General features: G+C 45.1%; 1 protein-coding gene across 1 annotated transcript in view; it reads right to left on the minus strand.

Annotated features, from left to right (window-relative positions):
* Window positions 1–588: 588 nt before the first annotated feature.
* TALDO1 (transaldolase 1) overlaps window positions 589–18,835 on the minus strand; it is a 77,065-nt gene continuing 58,818 nt past the window's right edge. Inside the window, exons 5-8 of the mRNA XM_063944779.1 lie at window positions 17,565–17,740; window positions 15,112–15,309; window positions 3,554–3,699; window positions 589–788 (exon numbers count right to left, since the gene is read on the minus strand). Of these exons, the coding sequence (XP_063800849.1) occupies window positions 771–788; window positions 3,554–3,699; window positions 15,112–15,309; window positions 17,565–17,740 (538 nt within the window). The 3' untranslated portion in view covers window positions 589–770. The remainder of the gene's footprint in view (window positions 789–3,553; window positions 3,700–15,111; window positions 15,310–17,564; window positions 17,741–18,835) is intronic.

An 18,835-nucleotide genomic window follows, 5' to 3' on the forward strand; every position in this document is an offset into this window, starting at 1 on the left:
TGTGCGGTCTGAAAGGTGCAAGGGTTGAACTACCGGGTCGAGCGACCCAGTATTTCAACCCTGGTCATGAGCAGGGATGAACACAAGTTCAACCCAGGTCACTGTGTGGTGTGAACGGGAGCTGTGTCGATGCGACCCGTTTCCGGTTCACTCTGTATGGGCGGTGCTTGAAGATCTAGTGATCTACAAGCGCCATGTCACCAACCAGTATGCCAGGTTGCAGTCGGATGGGCGCACACTGGTAGCTCCCGTGTGCAACCCACCTCAGGTGTCCTGAAATGGGTATTACTTAAGCACTGGAGTTGCAACCTAAGACATCAAGTGTGCGCTACAATTGAGAATGAGGTCGTCAGAGGTGTGAAGTGAACTTGTACATGTACCTGGACAGTAACACTATCAATACAGTTTATATGGGATGGTGTACATGAAATGTCAGACAATGGTGACCATGAGATCAGTGTCCCACTGGTCAGACTATAATTGCTGCATATAGTAAACAGACAGACTTTACTTTGAAAAAAACATTTACAAATATTCAAAATGAGAATTTGTTTTGCTAAAGATAATCTTAAATAAGTCACACAATAGTTTTACAGGAGATGCCGGGTTTAATCAGTGCTTAAGAACATACAAAAAGAATTTATAAAACGGTTTGTAAAATGGCAATGTTACAATATGGATAATGAGGACTCAGAATGCTGGACTGCAGGAGCATTCCTATTACAGGCGAGGAATGATCGATGAGATTTGTAGTTAAGGAATCACCAAGTTTACTTTCTGAGCCGCCCCTGTAGACACAAGCACACATTAGTATATGGCATAGGGGATCATCATCATTTACAGCTTAGTACACTCACTCTGCAGAACAATGACAGCTTAATGCACATTAACGCTAAACCCAGCCTATGCTTTATTGTAATACAACCACTACTCCATTATCACTACATATTGGCTGAATGATTTACTTTACCTTAGATACTATCCTGAATATTCAGCCACAACAGATGAACCTACAGCAGAAGCCTCCTTCCCATTTTAACAGAGTGTATTCTATTGCTCTTGGTAAATACATTACCACCCTCTAGAGCAGGCATTCCCAACCACAGTCCTTAAGGCACACTAACAGAGCAGGTTTTAGTGATTTCCAGGCTTCAGCACAGGTGACTTAATTAGTAGCTCAGTTAATTTGATTTAACCATCTGTGCTGGAGCCTGGATATCACTAAAACCTGCACTGTTGGTGTGCCTTGAGGACTGTGGTTGGGAATGCCTGCTCTAGAGGATCATGGAAATTAGCAATTATGCATATGCAAGTTATGAGTGATTATAAATACACTGCTCAAAAAAATAAAGGGAACACTAAAAAACGACATCCTAGATCTAAATGAATGAAATATTCTTAATACTTTGTTCTTTACATAGTTGAATGTGCGGACAACAAAATCACACAAAAATCATCAATGGAAATCAAATTTATTAACCCATGGAGGTCTGGATTTGGAGTCACCCTCAAAATTAAAGTGGAAAAAACACACTACAGGCTGATCCAACTTTGATGTAACGTCCTTAAAACAAGTCAAAATGAGTCCGAGTAGTGTGTGTGGCCTCCACGTGCCTGTATGACCTCCCTACAACCCACACAAGTGGCTCAGGTAGTGCAGGTCATCCTGGATGGCACATCAATGCGAGCTGTGGCAAGAAGGTTTGCTGCGTCTGTCAGCGTAGTGTCCAGAGCATGGAGGCGCTACCAGGAGACAGGCCAGTACATCAGGAGATGTGGAGGAGGCCGTAGGAGGGCAACAACCCAGCAGCAGGACCGCTACCTCCGCCTTTGTGCAAGGAGGAACAGGAGGAGCACTGCCAGAGCCTTGCAAAATGACCTCCAGCAAGCCACAAATGTGCATGTGTCTACTCAAACGATCAGAAACAGACTCCATGAGGGTGGTATGAGGGCCTGACGTCCACAGGTGGAGGTTGTGCTTACAGCCCAACACCGTGCAGGACGTTTGGCATTTGCCAGGGAACACCAAGATTGGCAAATTCGCCACTGGCACCCTGTGCTCTTCACAGATGAAAGCAGGTTCTCACTGAGCACATGTGACAGACGTGACAGAGTCTGGAGACGCCAAGGAGAACGTTCTGCTGCCTGCAACATCCTCCAGCATGACCGGTTTGGCAGTGGGTCAGTAATGGTGTGGGGTGGCATTTCTTTGGGGGGGCCGCACAGCCCTCCATGTGCCTGACAGAGGTAGCCCGACTGCCATTAGGTACAGAGATGAGATCCTCAGAGCCCTTGTGAGACCATATGCTGGTGCGGTTGGCCCTGGGTTCCTCCTAACGCAAGACAATGCTAGACCTCAGTTCCTGCAAGACGAAGGCATTGATGCTATGGACTGGCCCGCCCGTTCCCCAGACCTGAATCCAATTGAGCACATCTGGGACATCATGTCTCACTCCATCCACCAACTGTCCAGGAGTTGGCGGATGCTTTAGTCCAGGTCTGGGAGGAGATCCCTCAGGAGAACATCCGCCACCTCATCAGGAGCATTCCCAGGCGTCGTAGGGAGGTCATACAGGCACGTGGAGGCCACACACACTACTGAGCCTCATTTTGACTTGTTTTAAAGGACATTACATCAAAGTTGGATCAGCCTGTAGTGTGTTTTTCCACTTTAGTTTTGAGGGCGACTCCAAATCCAGACCTCCATGGGTTAATAAATTTGATTTCCATTGATAATGTGTGATTTTGTTAAGTCAGCACATACAACTATGTAAAGAACAAAGTATTTAATAAGAATATTTCATTCATTCAGATCTAGGATGTGTTATTTTAGTGTTCCCTTTATTTTTTTGAGCAGTGTATATGTGTGCTATTTAAATTCATTCTGCAGCAGCACAAAAACTCCAAACATAGCCAATGTCAAAAAGAGCTATCTTCAGAGTGAAGGACTAGTCCTGGAAGTGATGGTAAGACCTCCACAGAGCCCTGATCTCAATAGCTTCGATTCTGTCTGGAATTGCATGGAGAGACAGAAGGATTTGAGTAAGCCTACATCCACAGAAGATCTGTGGGTAGTTATCCAAGATGTTTGGAACAACCTCCCTGCCAAGTCCCTTAAAAATAAATATATATACGCGCAAGTATACCTAGAGGAAATGGTGTCTTGAAGGCAAAGTGGTCATAAATATTAATTTTAGATCTCTTCCATTCATTTTGCAATTTAATGGATAAAAATAACCTACTAACTTCTATTTTTGAAAGCATTCTTACTTTGCAGCAGTCTACTACACCTGCCTAAAACTTTTGCACAGTACTGTATATAGTATATCCATGAAATAAAGTCTTCCTATAGAAGTGTCACTGCAAACTGGCTGCTATGTACATTTGTACCAGGAAGTAATGCAATACTGGATATGTTCGGATGAGAAACAAACCAGAGCAGTAAAGTCTAGCAATGTATATTTATAGAACACAGTAATTTAAGACTGTACATGTGAAATACCTGAATGTTCTGTATACACAACTGCCTAATAGCCATAAAATGGTCACAAACCTGTAACACCGTTTCCAGCTTGATGGCATCAGCAGCAAACTTCCTAATCCCATCAGAAAGCTTCTCCACAGCCATTTGATCCTCGTTGTGTAGCCAGCGGAACTGTTGCTCATTCAGGCTGATCTTCTCTAATTTGCTGGCCTGAGCTGTATGAACAGTATTAGCATGTGCAGTCACAAGTTAGGTTTTAAATACATTGGCAATCTGCACTAACAAAGTTTAAGCCCTAAGGGAGAACGCAACATTCCTAATGAGACTAGAATGACAGGATTGTCCTTCAGAATTAAAGGCCCATAGACGGCCCAATGCAGGAGAGATGTGTGCTGAGCGAACCGCTCAGCACACATCTCACCCGCCGCTCAGCACAGCGCGATCTGTGCTGAGCATGCGCTCAATTCACCCAGCGGGTGAAGTGAGCAACCAGCTGGATTGGCCTGCATGCAGGCTAATCTAGCACCAGCAATAGCGATGTGCAGCCCGCTGTTAGGGCTACACACGGAGCGATCTGGCTGAAAATCTAAGCAATCTAGTCAGATTGCTTAGATTATCGCTCCGTGTGTACCCCCCTTAACGCATGTATGATTGATTACTTTCCTGCAGTATGTATCTCTTACCACAAGATGGTGCTGTTGTAGTACACTGCAAAACCAAATAGCATGTCTATTTATGTCTGACCAGTCTCAATCATCCATTTGTGAATGGAAGCCCTTTAGTAACTATTTGCATGTAATCTATAATCTTTAGTACAATATGCATTGACAAACTATTTAGGTGGTAACTTGAACTATTGAAAACCAAATGTCTCATTTTAAAGGGAGAGTGGAAAGTATATGAATAGAGACTTTCCTAATATCCAGTTCCTGTAAAGAGACTAGTAGAAACCAGAGTTGCAGGTCAATAATGTTATAACAGACTATGACATTCCAGACTGCACATTATTCCTGAAAGGAGCAGGTTTCAGGCCGAAAAGATTGTTATTTTCCTCTAAGTGTTGGGCAGTTTCAATGAAGCCGTTAAATGTTGCCCATCCTGAGGCAATACATTTGAGTAGTAAAAATCAGCTACATATTGCATTCATACAGTATACGAACGATCCGTAAGGCATCAATTGCCTTTGACGACATGTCTTATGTCACTTTTTGCTGGATGTAAGCAGCTGAACACTAGTGTGATTTAGGAGCTTGCTGGCGATGGTTATAGCAACGCTACAGTATAGATAGCCACGTGACCATCATTTACACATTTGTGGTAGACTGCAATATTGGAGGCTCCATCCTAAAATGTAGGTGTAAATTAGCTAATCTGATAATCTAGTCAAATTCTCATTTCTGAAAACCTGTTGCACATCCGCTACATTATAACAGACATCATATTAACAAAAGATTTACCTTTCACTTTGTAATGTTTTCCTATTGGTCACAAATCTCTTCCTGTACCCAGCTCTCATAACTAGATAAGAAGATCTTATTCCACCTAGCCACCAATTAAAGACAGCTAACCACCAGCTGTAACTAATTTCTTCCACAATCATAATCCAGCATACAAGTGCCTCATACGCTATCTTTTTGGCAGGTCGTCAGTAGGTCAACATGGATTTAACTTCATCCACATGGACTATGATTGGGAACAGTAACCTGTGCCAAGCGCAGTGGTAGCGGAGCGAGACACCTTGCCTGCATGCTCACCATGCAAAGGGATGCAGTACACTAATTGGGGTTCCTGGTCATGTTATGGAAAAATAAGATTTTACTCACCGGTAAATCTATTTCTTGTAGTCTGTAGTGGATGCTGGGTACTCCGTAAGGACCATGGGGAATAGACTGGCTCCGCAGGAAACTGGGCACTCTAAGAAAGAATTAGTACTACTGGTGTGCACTGGCTACTCCCTCTATGCCCCTCCTCCAGACCTCCGTTAAGGAAACTGTGCCGGAAGAGCTGACATTACAAGGAAAAGGATTTGGGAATCCAGGGTAAGACTCATACCAGCCACACCAATCACACTGTATAACTCGTGATATTATACCCAGTTAACAGTATGAACAACAGAGCATCAAACAGATGCCAACATAACCCTTTTATTAAGCAATAACTATATACACGTATTGCAGAAAGTCCGCACTTGGGATGGGTGCCCAGCATCCACTACGGACTACGAGAAATAGATTTACCGGTGAGTAAAATCTTATTTTCTCTAACGTCCTAGTGGATGCTGGGGACTCCGTAAGGACCATGGGGATTATACCAAAGCTCCCAAACGGGTGGGAGAGTGCAGATGACTCTGCAGCACCAAATGGGCAAACACAAGGTCCTCCTCAGCCAGGGTATCAAACTTATAGAAGTTTGCAACGGTGTTTGAACCCGACCAAGTAGCTGCTCGGCAAAGTTGTAATGCCGAGACCCCTCGGGCAGCCGCCCAAGAAGAGCCCACTTTCCTTGTGGAATGGGCTTTCACTGATTTTGGATGCGGCAAACCAGCCGCAGAATGAGCCTGCTGAATCGTGTTACAGATCCAGCGAGCAATAGTCTTCTTTGAAGCAGGAGCACCCAGCTTGTTGGATGCATACAGGATAAACAGCGAGTCAGTTTTCCTGACTCCAGCCGTCCTGGCTACATAAATCTTCAAAGCCCTGACTACATCAAGCAACTTGGAGTCCTCCAAGTCACGAGTAGCCGCAGGCACCACAATAGGTTGGTTCAAATGAAAAGATGACACCACCTTCATCAGAAATTGCGGACGAGTCCGTAATTCTGCCCTGTCCATATGGAAAACTAGATAGGGGCTTTTATGTGACAAAGCCGCCAATTCTGACACACGCCTAGTCGAAGCTAAGGCCAATAGCATGACCACTTTCCACGTGAGATACTTTAGCTCCACGGTCTTAAGTGGCTCAAACCAGTGAGATTTCAGGAAACTCACCACGTGAAGATCCCAAAGTGCCACTGGTGGCACAAAAGGGGGCTGAATATGCAGCACTCCCTTTACAAATGTCTGAACTTCAGGAAGCGAAGCCAGTTCCTTTTAAAAGAAAATGGATAGGGCCGAAATCTGGACCTTTATGGACCCTAATTTTAAGCCCATAGTCACTCCTGACTGTAGGAAGTGCAGGAACCGGCCCAGCTGGAATTCCTCTGTAGGGGCCGTCCTGGCCTCACACCAAGCAACATATTTTCGCCATATACGGTGATAATGTTTTACGGTCACGTCCTTCCTAGCCTTTATCAGCGTAGGAATAAACTTCATCTGGAATGCCTTTCTCCGCTAGGATCCGGCGTTCAACCGCCATGCCGTCAAACGCAGCCACGGTAAGTCTTGGAACTGACAGGGCCCCTGTTGCAACAGATCCTGTCTGAGAGGCAGAGGCCATGGGTCCTCTGAGCATTTCTTGCAGTTCTGGGTACCAAGTCCTTCTTGGCCAATCCGGAACAATGAGTATTGTTCTCACTCTTTTTCTTACGATTCTCAGCACCTTGGGTATGAGAGGAAGAGGAGGAAACACATAGACCGACTGGAACACCCACGGTGTTACTAGTGCGTCCACAGCTATCGCCTGAGGGTCTCTTGACCTGGCGCAATACTTTTGCAGCTTTTTGTTGAGGCGGGATGCCATCATGTCCACCTGTGGCAGCTCCCATCGATTTAATATAGAAACATAGAAACAGAATTTGACGGCAGATAAGAACCACTTGGCCCATCTAGTCTGCCCCTTTTTTATTTTTTCCTTTAGGCAATCTCAACCCTTTTTTAACCTTAATTCTTTGTAAGGATATTCATATGCCTGTCTCAAGCATGTTTAAATTGCCCTACAGTCTTAGCCTCTACCACCTCTGATGGGAGGCTATTCCACTTATCCACTACCCTTTCTGTGAAGTAATTTTTCCTTAAATTTCCCCTGAACCCCCCCCCCCCCCCTCCAGTCTCAATGTATGCCCTCGAGTTATAATACTTCTTTTCCTTTGAAGAATGTTTCCCTCCTGAACTTTGTTAAGACCCTTGATATATTTGAAAGTTTCTATCATGTCCCCCCTTTCCCTTCTCTCCTCCAAACTATACATGTTAAGATCTTTTAGCCTTTCCGGGTAAGTTTTGTGATGTAGGCCATGCACCATTTTAGTTGCCCTTCTTTGTACACTCTAATGTATTTATATCCTTCTGGAGATAGGGTCTCCAGAACTGGACACAGTATTCCAGATGGGGCCGTACCAATGACCTATACAGTGGCATTATCACCTTTTTTCCTGCTACCGATTCCTCTCCCTATGCAACCAAGCATCTGACTTGCCTCTCTCATTGCTTTGTTGCATTGCTTTCCTGCCTTCAAGTCACTTGAAATAGTGACTCCTAAATCTTTCCTCCTCAGTAGTTTCCATTATAGTACCCTTGATACTATACTTAGCCTTTGGGTTTTTGAGACCTAAGTGCATAATTTTGCATTTTTTAGCATTATACTGTAGTTGCCATGTTCTTGACCATTTCTCAAGCCTACCTAGGTCATTAATAATTTGTTTGAACCCTCCCGGTGTGTCTACCCTGTTGCATATCTTTGTATCATCTGCAAAAAGGCATATCTTCCCTTCAATACCATCTGCAATGTCACCAACAAAGATATTAAAGAGAACTGGACCAAGTACAGATCCCTGGGGTACTCCACTGGTAACATTTCCCTCCATAGATTGCACTCCATTAACTACGACTGTGTTTCCTATCCTGCAACCAGGTTCTTATCCATTTAACTGATTTATAATCCACCCCCAGGCTTTCAAGTTTATTTAGCAGTCTGCGATGTGGGACAGTGTCAAATGCCTTACTAAAGTCTAGATATGCTACATCTACAGCTCCCCCTTGATCTATTATTTTCATCAGTCAAAAAAGTCAATAAGATTTGTTTGGCATGATCTCCCAAAAGTAAATCCATGCTGTTTTGGATCCTGTAAGTTGTTTGATTTAAGATATTCCACTACTCTTTCTTTTAATAGTTTTTCCATTACTTTACCTACTACTGATGTAAGGCTTACTGGTCTGTAGTTACTTGCTTCTTCCTTGCTTCCACTTTTGTGCAGTGGAACTACATTTGCTCTTTTCCAGTCCTCTGGAATAGCACCTGTATTTAGTGACTGGTTAAATAATTATGTTAAAGGTGTAACCAGCACATCTTTTAGCTCTTTGAGTATCCTTGGGTGTATCCCATCTGGTCCCATTGATTTTTCCACTTTTAGTTTTGATAGTTATGTTAGGACCTTCTCCTCTGTAAATGTATTTTCATCTACCTTATTTTTATGAATGTCCTTGCAACTTAACTGTGGCCCCATCCCTTCTTCTGTAGTAAATACTGAGCGAAAATTATTATTTAGGTGATCTGCTATTGCCTTGTCTCCCTCCACCAAATGCCCACTCTGTCTTAAGTCTTATTATTCCTCCATTTGATTTTCTCCTTTCACTTATATACTTAAAAAAAAAGTTTTGCCCCCTTTATCTACTGACTGGGCCATTTTCTCCTCAGCTTCTGCCTTTGCACATCTGATCACTTTCTTAGCATCCTTCCGTCTGTCCAGATACACCTCTGTCGTTATTATTTTGAGTCTGTCTGTATTTCCTAAAAGCCATCTTTTTTGCTTTCACACTAGTTGATACTTCTTTTGTGAACCACACTGGCTTCCTTTTCCTGGTGCTTTTCCTAACCATTTTGATACAACGGTCTGTTGCACTTAGCATTGCACGTTTCAGTTTTTTCCACCTCTCCTGCACTCCTTCCAAGTTTCTCCAGTCTGCCAATGAATCACTTAAACATCTCCCCATTTTTGCAAAGTCAGCATTTCTAAAATCCAACACCTTTGTTTTTGTGTGACAGGAGTTGTATCCTGTCTTTATACTAAACCATACTGCTTGATGATCACTGGATCCCAGGTGCTCACCCACATATATCAGATATCCTATCACCATTTGTAAGAATTAGATCTAATTTTGAGTCTTTGCGAGTGGGCTCCCTCACCAATTGCTTGAGATGCTCCCTGTAAGGAATGTAAAAATTTGCCACTTGTAGCTGAACTTGCAAAAGACCCCTCCCAATTTACATCAGGTAAATTAAAGTCTCCCATGATTATGACTTCTCCCTTAAAAGCCATTTTAGAGATGTCCAACAATAGGTTCCTGTCCAAATCCTGCCCCTGGCCTGGTGGTCTATAGATCACCCCAATGCGAATAATGTCCTTCTTCCCAGTTTCTATGGTGACCCAAAGGGCCTCAGTTTTGGCTTCAATATTTTGTATTAAAGTAGCATTTATGCTTTTTTTCCACATACATTGCTACCCCTCCTCCTATTCTCTTTCCTAAATAAATTGTATCCTGGTATAACCAAGTCCCAGTCATGATTCTCATTGCACCAAGACTCGGTAATTGCCACAAAAACCAGGTTATCCCTGGTCATTATTGCAATTAGCTCTGGAATTTTGTCTCCTAAGCTCCTAGCATTTGCACACATAGCTTTAAGAATTTTGTCTGTGCATTTGTTATTAGTAGCCATGTCCAGAGTGTACAAGATAAATGACAAGTTCAAAGTTGAAATTACCTGTTTGGGGATGCTCAGTATTTGTTTTCATTTACTAATCGGTAATCATACTCTATATTTAGTAAGGTGTAGTCATGGTGTAAAGGACAAAGATATAGTACACCTGACCAAAATGGTAAATGTTCAAAGGAGGTAAACACCAGTCAGTATGCAATAATAAAATGTTTCACCGAGCAACTTCCCCACACATGAAATGACATTTACAAGAAATCATTACATAAAGAAACATACATAAGTTTGCCTAAGAGAGAACTGTAGTGAGCAGATTGGGGATGCCTTTTCATAGGTTTTTAAAAACAGATAATATGCATAAGATGAATTACATACTTTTGAGGCATTAAAGCAGTCCTTTTGTGGTAGTGTTGGTGTGTTGATGTTTCCCTTCTGTTCTCCTTCGGTTTAACGCAGGTATAACGCTATTTTTATAATAACACTTTTATGTCAGCACTTCTAGTATACGGCTGGATAGCCATCGGCTGGTCGTGCTTCCATAGACTTCAAATAGGAACAACATCCATGTGAATGCAATGATTGCAAACTCCACCCAATACAACCCCCCCTTTAAGCTAAGGCCACAACTTAGCTTAGAAAAACAGACATTACATACCAATAAGGCAGCCAACTATATCTTTACAAAGAGAAAAACAAACCAAACAAAAAAAACCTCGCATTTTCAATATACCTAGACTATTCAATCATGATATTCATTTGACATAATCAGCAAATGCAGTACAACTTGCTGGGATGTTTAGTTCCACGAATCATACCTGTTGAGCACAAAGAGTGATGAGGAGTTGGTTCACAAAGTTCACAATCGACAACAGCTGATGATATAACTTAACGCAGGTATAACGCTATTTTTATAATAACACTTTTATGTCAGCACTTCTATGGAAGCACGACCAGCCGATGGCTATCCAGCCGTATATCTGTGTGAAGACTTCTTGATGAAGTCCCCACTCTCCCGGGTGGAGATCGTGCCTGCTGAGGAAGTCTGCTTCCCAGTTGTCCACTCCCGGAATGAACACTGCTGACAGTGCTTGCACGTGATTCTCCGCCCAGCGAAGAATCCTGGTGGCTTCTGCCATCGCCACCCTGCTTCTTGTGCCGCCCTGGCGGTTTACATGAGCCACTGCAGTGATGTTGTCTGACTGAATCAGCACCGGTTGGTTGCGAAGCAGAGGCTCCGCTTGACTCAGGGCGTTGTATATGGCCCTTAGTTCCAGGATATTGATGTGCAGACAAGCCTCCTGACTTGACCACAGCCCCTGGAAGCTTCTTCCCTGAGTGACTGCCCCCCACCCTCGGAGGCTTGCATCCGTGGTCACCAGGACCCAGTCCTGTATGCCGAACCTGCGGCCCTCGAGAAGGTGAGCACTCTGCAGCCAACACAGAAGAGACACCCTGGCCCTGGGGGATAGGGTGATCAGCTGATGCATCTGAAGATGCGATCCAGACCACTTGTCCAACAGATCCCACTGAAAGGTCCTCGCATGGAACCTGCCGAAGGGAATGGCTTCGTATGACGCCACCATCTTTCCCAGGACTCGCGTGCAGTGATGCACAGACACCTGTTTTGGTTTTAAGAGTTCTCTGACCAGAGTCACGAGCTCCTGAGCCTTCTCCGCCGGGAGAAACACTTTTCTGGTCCGTGTCCAGAATCATGCCCAGGAAGGGCAGACAAGTCGTAGGGATCAGCTGCGACTTTGGAATATTCAAAATCCAGCCGTGCTGTTGCAACACTTCCTGAGTGTGCTACGCTGATCAGCAACTGCTCTCTGGACCTCGCCTTTATGAGGAGATCGTCCAAGTATGGGATAACTGACACCCTGCTTTCGAAGGAGCACCATCATTTCCGCCATTACCTTGGTAAATATTCTCGGTGCCGTGGAGACCAAACGGCAACGTCTGGAATTGGTAATGACAGTCCTGTACCACAAATCTGAGGTACTCCTGATGAGGTGGATAAATGGGGACATGCAGGTAAGCATCCTTTATGTCCAGAGACACCATAAAATCCCCCTCTTCCAGGCTTGCAATGACCACCCTGAGCGATTCCATCTTGAACTTAAACCTTTTCAGGTAAATGTTCAGGGACTTTAAATACAATATGGGTCTGACCGAACCGTCCGGTTTCGAAACCACAAACAGTGTGGAATAGTAACCCCTTCCCTGTTGAGGGAGGGGAACCTGTACCACCACCTGCTGGAGATATAATTTGTGAATTGCCGCTAACACTACTTCCCTTTCTATGGGGGAAGCAGGCAGGGCTGATTTTAGGTAACGGTGAGGGGGCATCACTTCGAATTCCAGCTTGTATCCCTGAGACCCAATCTGTATAGCCCAGGGATCCACCTGTGAGCAAACCCACTGGTGGCTGAATTATCAGACGCGCCCCCCGGCTCCACCTGTGGAGCCCCAGTGTCATGCGGTGGATTTAGTGGAAGCCGGGGAGGACTTCTGTTCCTGGGAACTAGCTGTATGGTGCAGCTTCTTTCCTCTACCCCTCCCCCTGGCAAGAAAGGACGCATCTCTGACTTTCTTGCCTTTTTGTGATCGAAAGGACTGCATTTGGTAATACGGTGCTTTCTTGGGCTGTGAGGGAATATATGGCAAAAAATTTGACTTCCCAGCTGTAGCTGTGGAAACTAGGTCCGAGAGACCGTCCCCAAACAATTCCTCACCCTTGTAGGGTAAAACCTCCATGTGCTTTTGAGAGTCGGCATCGCCTGTCCATTGCAGAGTCCACAAAACCCTTCTGGCAGAAATCGACATTGCATTTATTCTAGAGCCCAGTAGGCAAATGTCCCTCTGGGCATCCCTCATATATAGGACAGCGTCTTTTATATGCCCCAGGGTCAGTAAAATAGTATCCTTGTCCAAGGTATCCAGTTCCTCAGACAGTGTATCTGTCCATGCTGCTACAGCACTACACATCCAGGCCGACGCAATTGCTGGCCGCAGTATGGTACCTGAATGTGTATAAACCGACTTCAGGATACCTTCCTGCTTCCTATCCGCAGGATCCTTTAGGGAGGCCGTATTCTGTGACGGCAGGGCCACCTTCTTAGATAAGCGTGTCAGAGCTTTGTCTACACTAGGGGAGAATTCCCAGCGCATCCTGTCGGTTGGCGGGAAGGCGTACGCAATAAGTAACCTTTTGGAAATCAGCACTTTCCTATCAGGAGAAACCCAAGCTTTTTCACATAACTCATTTAACTCATGTGAAGGGGGAAAAGTCACCTCTTGCTTTTTCTCCCCAAACACATAAACCCTCTTGTCAGGGACAGGGTTTACCTCTGATATGTGCAATACATCCTTCATAGCTACAATCATGTAGCGGATGGCTTTAGCCATTTTAGGCTGCAATTTTGCATCATCGCCATCGACACTGGAGTCAGAATCAGGGTCGATATCTGTGTCAACAATATGGGATAGTGGGCGCTTCTGAGATCCTGACGGCCTCTGCGCTGTAGGATCAGGCATGGGCTGAGACCCCGACTGTCCCAAGGCTTCAGCTTTATCCAACCTTTTATGCAAGGAGTTTACATTATCATTTAACACCTACCACATATCGCTGTCGGCAGGGACACCTCATTCATCTGCACCTGCTCTGCCTCCACATAGCCCTCCTCGTCAAACATGTCGACACAAGCGTACCGACACCACACACACAGGGAATGCTCTATATGAGGACAGGACCCCCACAATGCCTTTTGGAGAGAGAGTATGCCAGCACACACCCCAGCGCTATATGACCCAGGAATCACACAGTAACTTAGTGTTTACCCAGTAGCTGCTGTATATATGATTATTGCGCTAAATTTATGTGCCCCCCCCCTCTTTTTACCCTCTTTCTACCGTGAGTCTGCAGGGGAGAGCCTGGGGAGCTTCCTCTCAGCAGAGCTGTGGAGAGAAAATGGCGCTGGTGAGTGCTGAGGAAGAAGCCCCGCCCCCTCAGCGGCGGGCTTCTGTCCCGCGATTTGGTGTAAAAAATGGCGGGGGCTCATGCATATATACAGTGCCCAGCTGTATATATGCTGCTTTTGCCAGGAGGTACTCAATTGCTGCCCAGGGCGCCCCCCCCTGCGCCCTACAGTGACCGGAGTGTGTGGGTTAGTGGGCGCAATGGCGCACAGCTGCAGTGCTGTGCGCTACCTCATGTGAAGACAGGACTCTTCTGCCACCAATTTTGACGTCTTCTTGCTTCATCCGCCGGTTTCTGTCTTCTGGCTCTGCGAGGGGGACGGCGGCACGGCTCCGGACGACCAAGGTTAAGTTCCTGTGTTTGATCCCTCTGGAGCCAATGGTGTCCAGTAGCCTAAGAAGCATGACCTAGCCGCAGTTAGTAGGTTTGCTTCTCTCTCCTCAGTCCCACGTAGCAGAGAGTCTGTTGCCAGCAGAAGCTCTCTGAAAATAAAAAACCTAACTAAAATACTTTAATAGCAAGCTCAGGAGAGCTCACTAAAATGCACCCAGCTCCTTCCGGGCACAGATTCTAACTGAGGTCTGGAGGAGGGGCATAGAGGGAGGAGCCAGTGCACACCAGTAGTACCAATTCTTTCTTAGAGTGCCCAGTCTCCTACGGAGCCCGTCTATTCCCCATGGTCCTTACGGAGTCCCAAACATCATCTAGGACGTTAGAGAAAAAAGGACACCTAATAGTTCAAAAAGCCACGTCAACCTTTTCATGTGTCGACATGTACGGTGTCATCCATTTTCATGTGTTGACTATTTGTCCACGTCAACCAATAGTGGTCTACCTAATGACTGTCGACCTTAACATGGTTGACCATTCATAGCAGAACCCCTCATACTCCCTCCCACATGCTATAACTGGCTTATGCGAGAGCAGTCTACACATTCTAGTCAGGAATTCCCACGGGAAAGTCAACCTACACTATGCCATATTTACAGTGTTATGGCTGCACGCTCAGGAGACAAGATAACAGACTAAGTGTCTATTATAATTCCACAGCGACTGAAGCCACTTACCTTCTTTAGCAGTGAGTACTGGGGTGAGCTTAGAACAATCTTTGCTGAGCTCTCCGAGAAGTTTGGGGGAAATGGTCAGAAAGTCACAGCCAGTCAGAGCCTTTATCTCTCCTGTGTTACGGAATGATGCACCCATCACGATGGTTTTGTAGCCAAACTTCTTGTAGTAATTGTAGATTTTGGTAACACTTACCACACCTGTGGGGAAAAGCATGACGGTCACATTGCAGCTGTAGAATACATCTGGCGCTCCTGTAAGAACAACCCTTTAATATTTTATGGTGGGGGATCCACAGGTTGTGGGTGCTACATATTTGGGCCAGGCAGGCAATAGCATGCCACCCACCAATCTCAGACTCCCATTTATGGCCAACCACTATGACATCAGCGCGTCCTAATGTGTGAGCAAGGTGGGAGAAATGATTATGGCAAGCCGGCAAAGCGCTCAATATTCCATAGCTAATTATGAAAAAAAGGTGGCAGGTCTGGGGCTACTGCTCTATCATGTTCCTGTAGAGCAGGTATGGGGAATCCTCCAGTTGTTGAACTACACATACCAGCATGCCTTGCTACAGTTTTGCTATTTGGCCATGTTAAAACTGTTGCAGGGTGTGCTGGGATGTGTAGTTCAACAGCTGGAGGGCCGAAGGTTCCCTATCCCTGCTGTAGAGAGACCTAGTCTATTAGGACAGAGGCTGCAGCTTCCTTGGAGAGGGCGGATACATTACATGTATTGGTGCTGTAGTGTAACAAATCTGAGGTGAGCAGCAAGAATGTAATGCCTATAGATGAGACCGAGCATGCCACTGTTTTATTAGTTTTGTTCCCCCATTATAAAGCAACTGCTGGTGCTATGAATAAATATTAGTAAATGTTGATGTCCTTGGCTGTAAAAATGGTAATACCTGATGTAGTAAGCTATGAAAATAGGCTTCTCAAGTTTAGAAAATTCAACATTAGTGAACTGAGGACACAGGCTGGGCACCTCTGAGGTCATTGCTTGTTACACTATTTGTGCAGTCCCAGTTGCTATAAGCACAGTATGGGAAGTGCTGCACATTATGGGCAGTTGCAAAAGTGGCATAAAATTACCCTAACCATGCATGTAGAGAGTTTGTGACCATACGTAGCTTTGCGCATTCTGCAATATACGAGTCCATGGCAGCGTATGCCCCTGAATTACGGCAGGTCAGCGTGTATTTGCACCATTCCCTATAGCAGCTGCAAAATACACACTTCCTAATAGGCATTTACATGTGTCCTCAGGTCAGCATGTGCTGCATTTACATAAATACTGGTACAGCACTCAGCATCAATCCCTTACAGGCAGGACTGGCCCCATACATATGCTGGGTACGCAGCAACGTAGAGCATCAAACTCGAGGGTGCTGCTGCAGACAGTCACCATCTCTACACTGCCACAGCCACCCTGGACACAGACTCCTCCGATAGACACACAGCTATGTGTCCTCCTGGCTCACAACCCTCCCCTGATGTCAGGGAATGGGGGAGGGAGACAGACAGTGCAGCATCTGGTGACAAGGGGGAGCTGGAGCTGCCCTGTGACAGAGGTGGGACGGTATGCGTCTCTGCATGGCTGCCAGCTCCCCCTGTACAATGTGTGCGTCATTGTGCTCCTGGTCCCTGCATATGGGTATGTCAGTGTGCCCCTATACGGTCTATGTAGGCATGCACTAGCTGATCCAGGGATGGGAGAGGGCACAGAAGATAACGGCACGCTGCAGCCAGCCGCAGGTCGTTACAAAGTAGGAGAAGGCTGAAGTATAGGAGGCTTCTCCATCACCCACTGCCTACTATGAAAATTGGATGCAAGTGACACTGCTAATAAAAAGGTTATTCTTCCACTTATACATTTTCTTCTGGATCCACCCCTGTATTATGTATGTGTGTCAGTGCTTTTGTCAGTCTTGTCAATAGTTATGCCGTTTATAAAGGAGTCTACTTTATCTAGAGCCAGGACCAGACTGCCCATCCGGCAAAAACTATTTGCTTACCAAAAAAATTATGCCCAGCCCAGCCCTGCTTACAGCAGAAAGAGTAATCCTGCACATTCATTTAGAAGATCCCACAATATTAAGAACCACATGGGAAGTGTGCACATATTACTCACTGGTCATTTATAAAATCTATTTTGTTCCATTTAAAAGTTACCATTACTTCTATACAGAGCATAAGCACTCATGACAGTCACCGACCGAGTATTCAGTCTGGTATTTGGATGTGGGTGCCTCCATCTATATTGAGAATCTCTGAATCAAAAATACTAGTTATTTTAAGTGTTCAATATTATATACAAATCTTCAAACACCACCGTTACCCAATTATGCCAACCTGTGTCACACCACCAGTCACATTTGCACATTTATGCTGAGCTTCTCCGTTGCTGTATTACACTAGACCAGTTCTCTGCTCTCATATTGCTCATACTGTACCTGGGTCCTCCGATGGCTCGTAACTCTTCTTGCCAGAGTTTGCCACATGCCAATCGAATATCCTCCCCACAAATGGTGATATGAGTGTGACACCAGCCTCTGCGCAGGCCACAGCTTGTGCAAAGGAGAAAAGCAAGGTCATGTTGCAGTGTATGCCATACTGCTCTTCCAGCACCCTGTGGGGTTACAGAATGGAACAGGTCAGGGACTGTACAGGAAAGTGGGAATGAAAACTGGAAGTGGTCATAGGACAGACTCACCAATTCTGGACATTTAAACACCACAAGCTCATGATTAGAGTCTGATCTCTCCTCTCCCAACTGCACCTCACAGGCTGGTAGATGTATTAACCTGGAGATGGCATAAGGAAGTGATAAACCAGTGATAAATTTAAGGTGATACACGCACCAGCCAATCACCTCCTAACTGTTAATTTACATATTGGAACCGATTGGCTGGTGCCTTTATCACCTTGCACATATCACTGGTTTATCACTTCCTTATGCCTTCTCCAGGTTAATACATCTGCCTCAGGGTATCTAACAAGACTGTACAGAGTGACAGCCTCAGTTCTCCCCCAACAATAGGAAGGTGACCACTGATATCACATACTAACAAGTTATGGAATCATTTGGAGATAGAAACCCTAAGTAGGATGTCATTTTATTTGTATTTCCTAGGTTCACTAAAGCTGGAAAGAATCTGCACACCATCCCTTTTGAACCAGAACCTGAGAGGTTAACCCAGCTTCACAAGACAAACGTGAGAAGTCACCTGTACAGTGTTACTACACAATTTGTGACTTATCACTTTAAAATGTGTTAAAGGGACAATCTGACCCTAACCTGCTTTGCATCAGCATTGAGGATTGGAATACACAGAAATGGGCAGAATTATAGTAAAGTCAGCAATCACACTGGCATGTCACAGATTATACACAAGTATAATAAGCAATATGAGCACATAATCAGTTACAAATACATTTCAAGTATGTAGGAGAAACATAGTACTGCATTACCTTGAGATTTATGGTAGACTTACCATGGTTAAGTCTATCTACGAGGTACATTGGTTCCACAGGGAATCAGGGGGTGTAGATATGGATCTTGATCCAGCACCAACAGGCTAAAGCTTTAGACTGTCCCAGGACACATAGGGGCCTCCTCTATAACCCCGCCTCCAGGCACTGTGAGCTCAATTTCATTAACCAGTCCAACACAGGAGCAGGTAAAAGGTAGACGTTGGTCACAGAACCACATTATCTCAACAGG

This window comes from Pseudophryne corroboree, chromosome 11 (assembly GCF_028390025.1).
Source record: "Pseudophryne corroboree isolate aPseCor3 chromosome 11, aPseCor3.hap2, whole genome shotgun sequence".
Lineage (NCBI taxonomy): Eukaryota > Metazoa > Chordata > Amphibia > Anura > Myobatrachidae > Pseudophryne > Pseudophryne corroboree.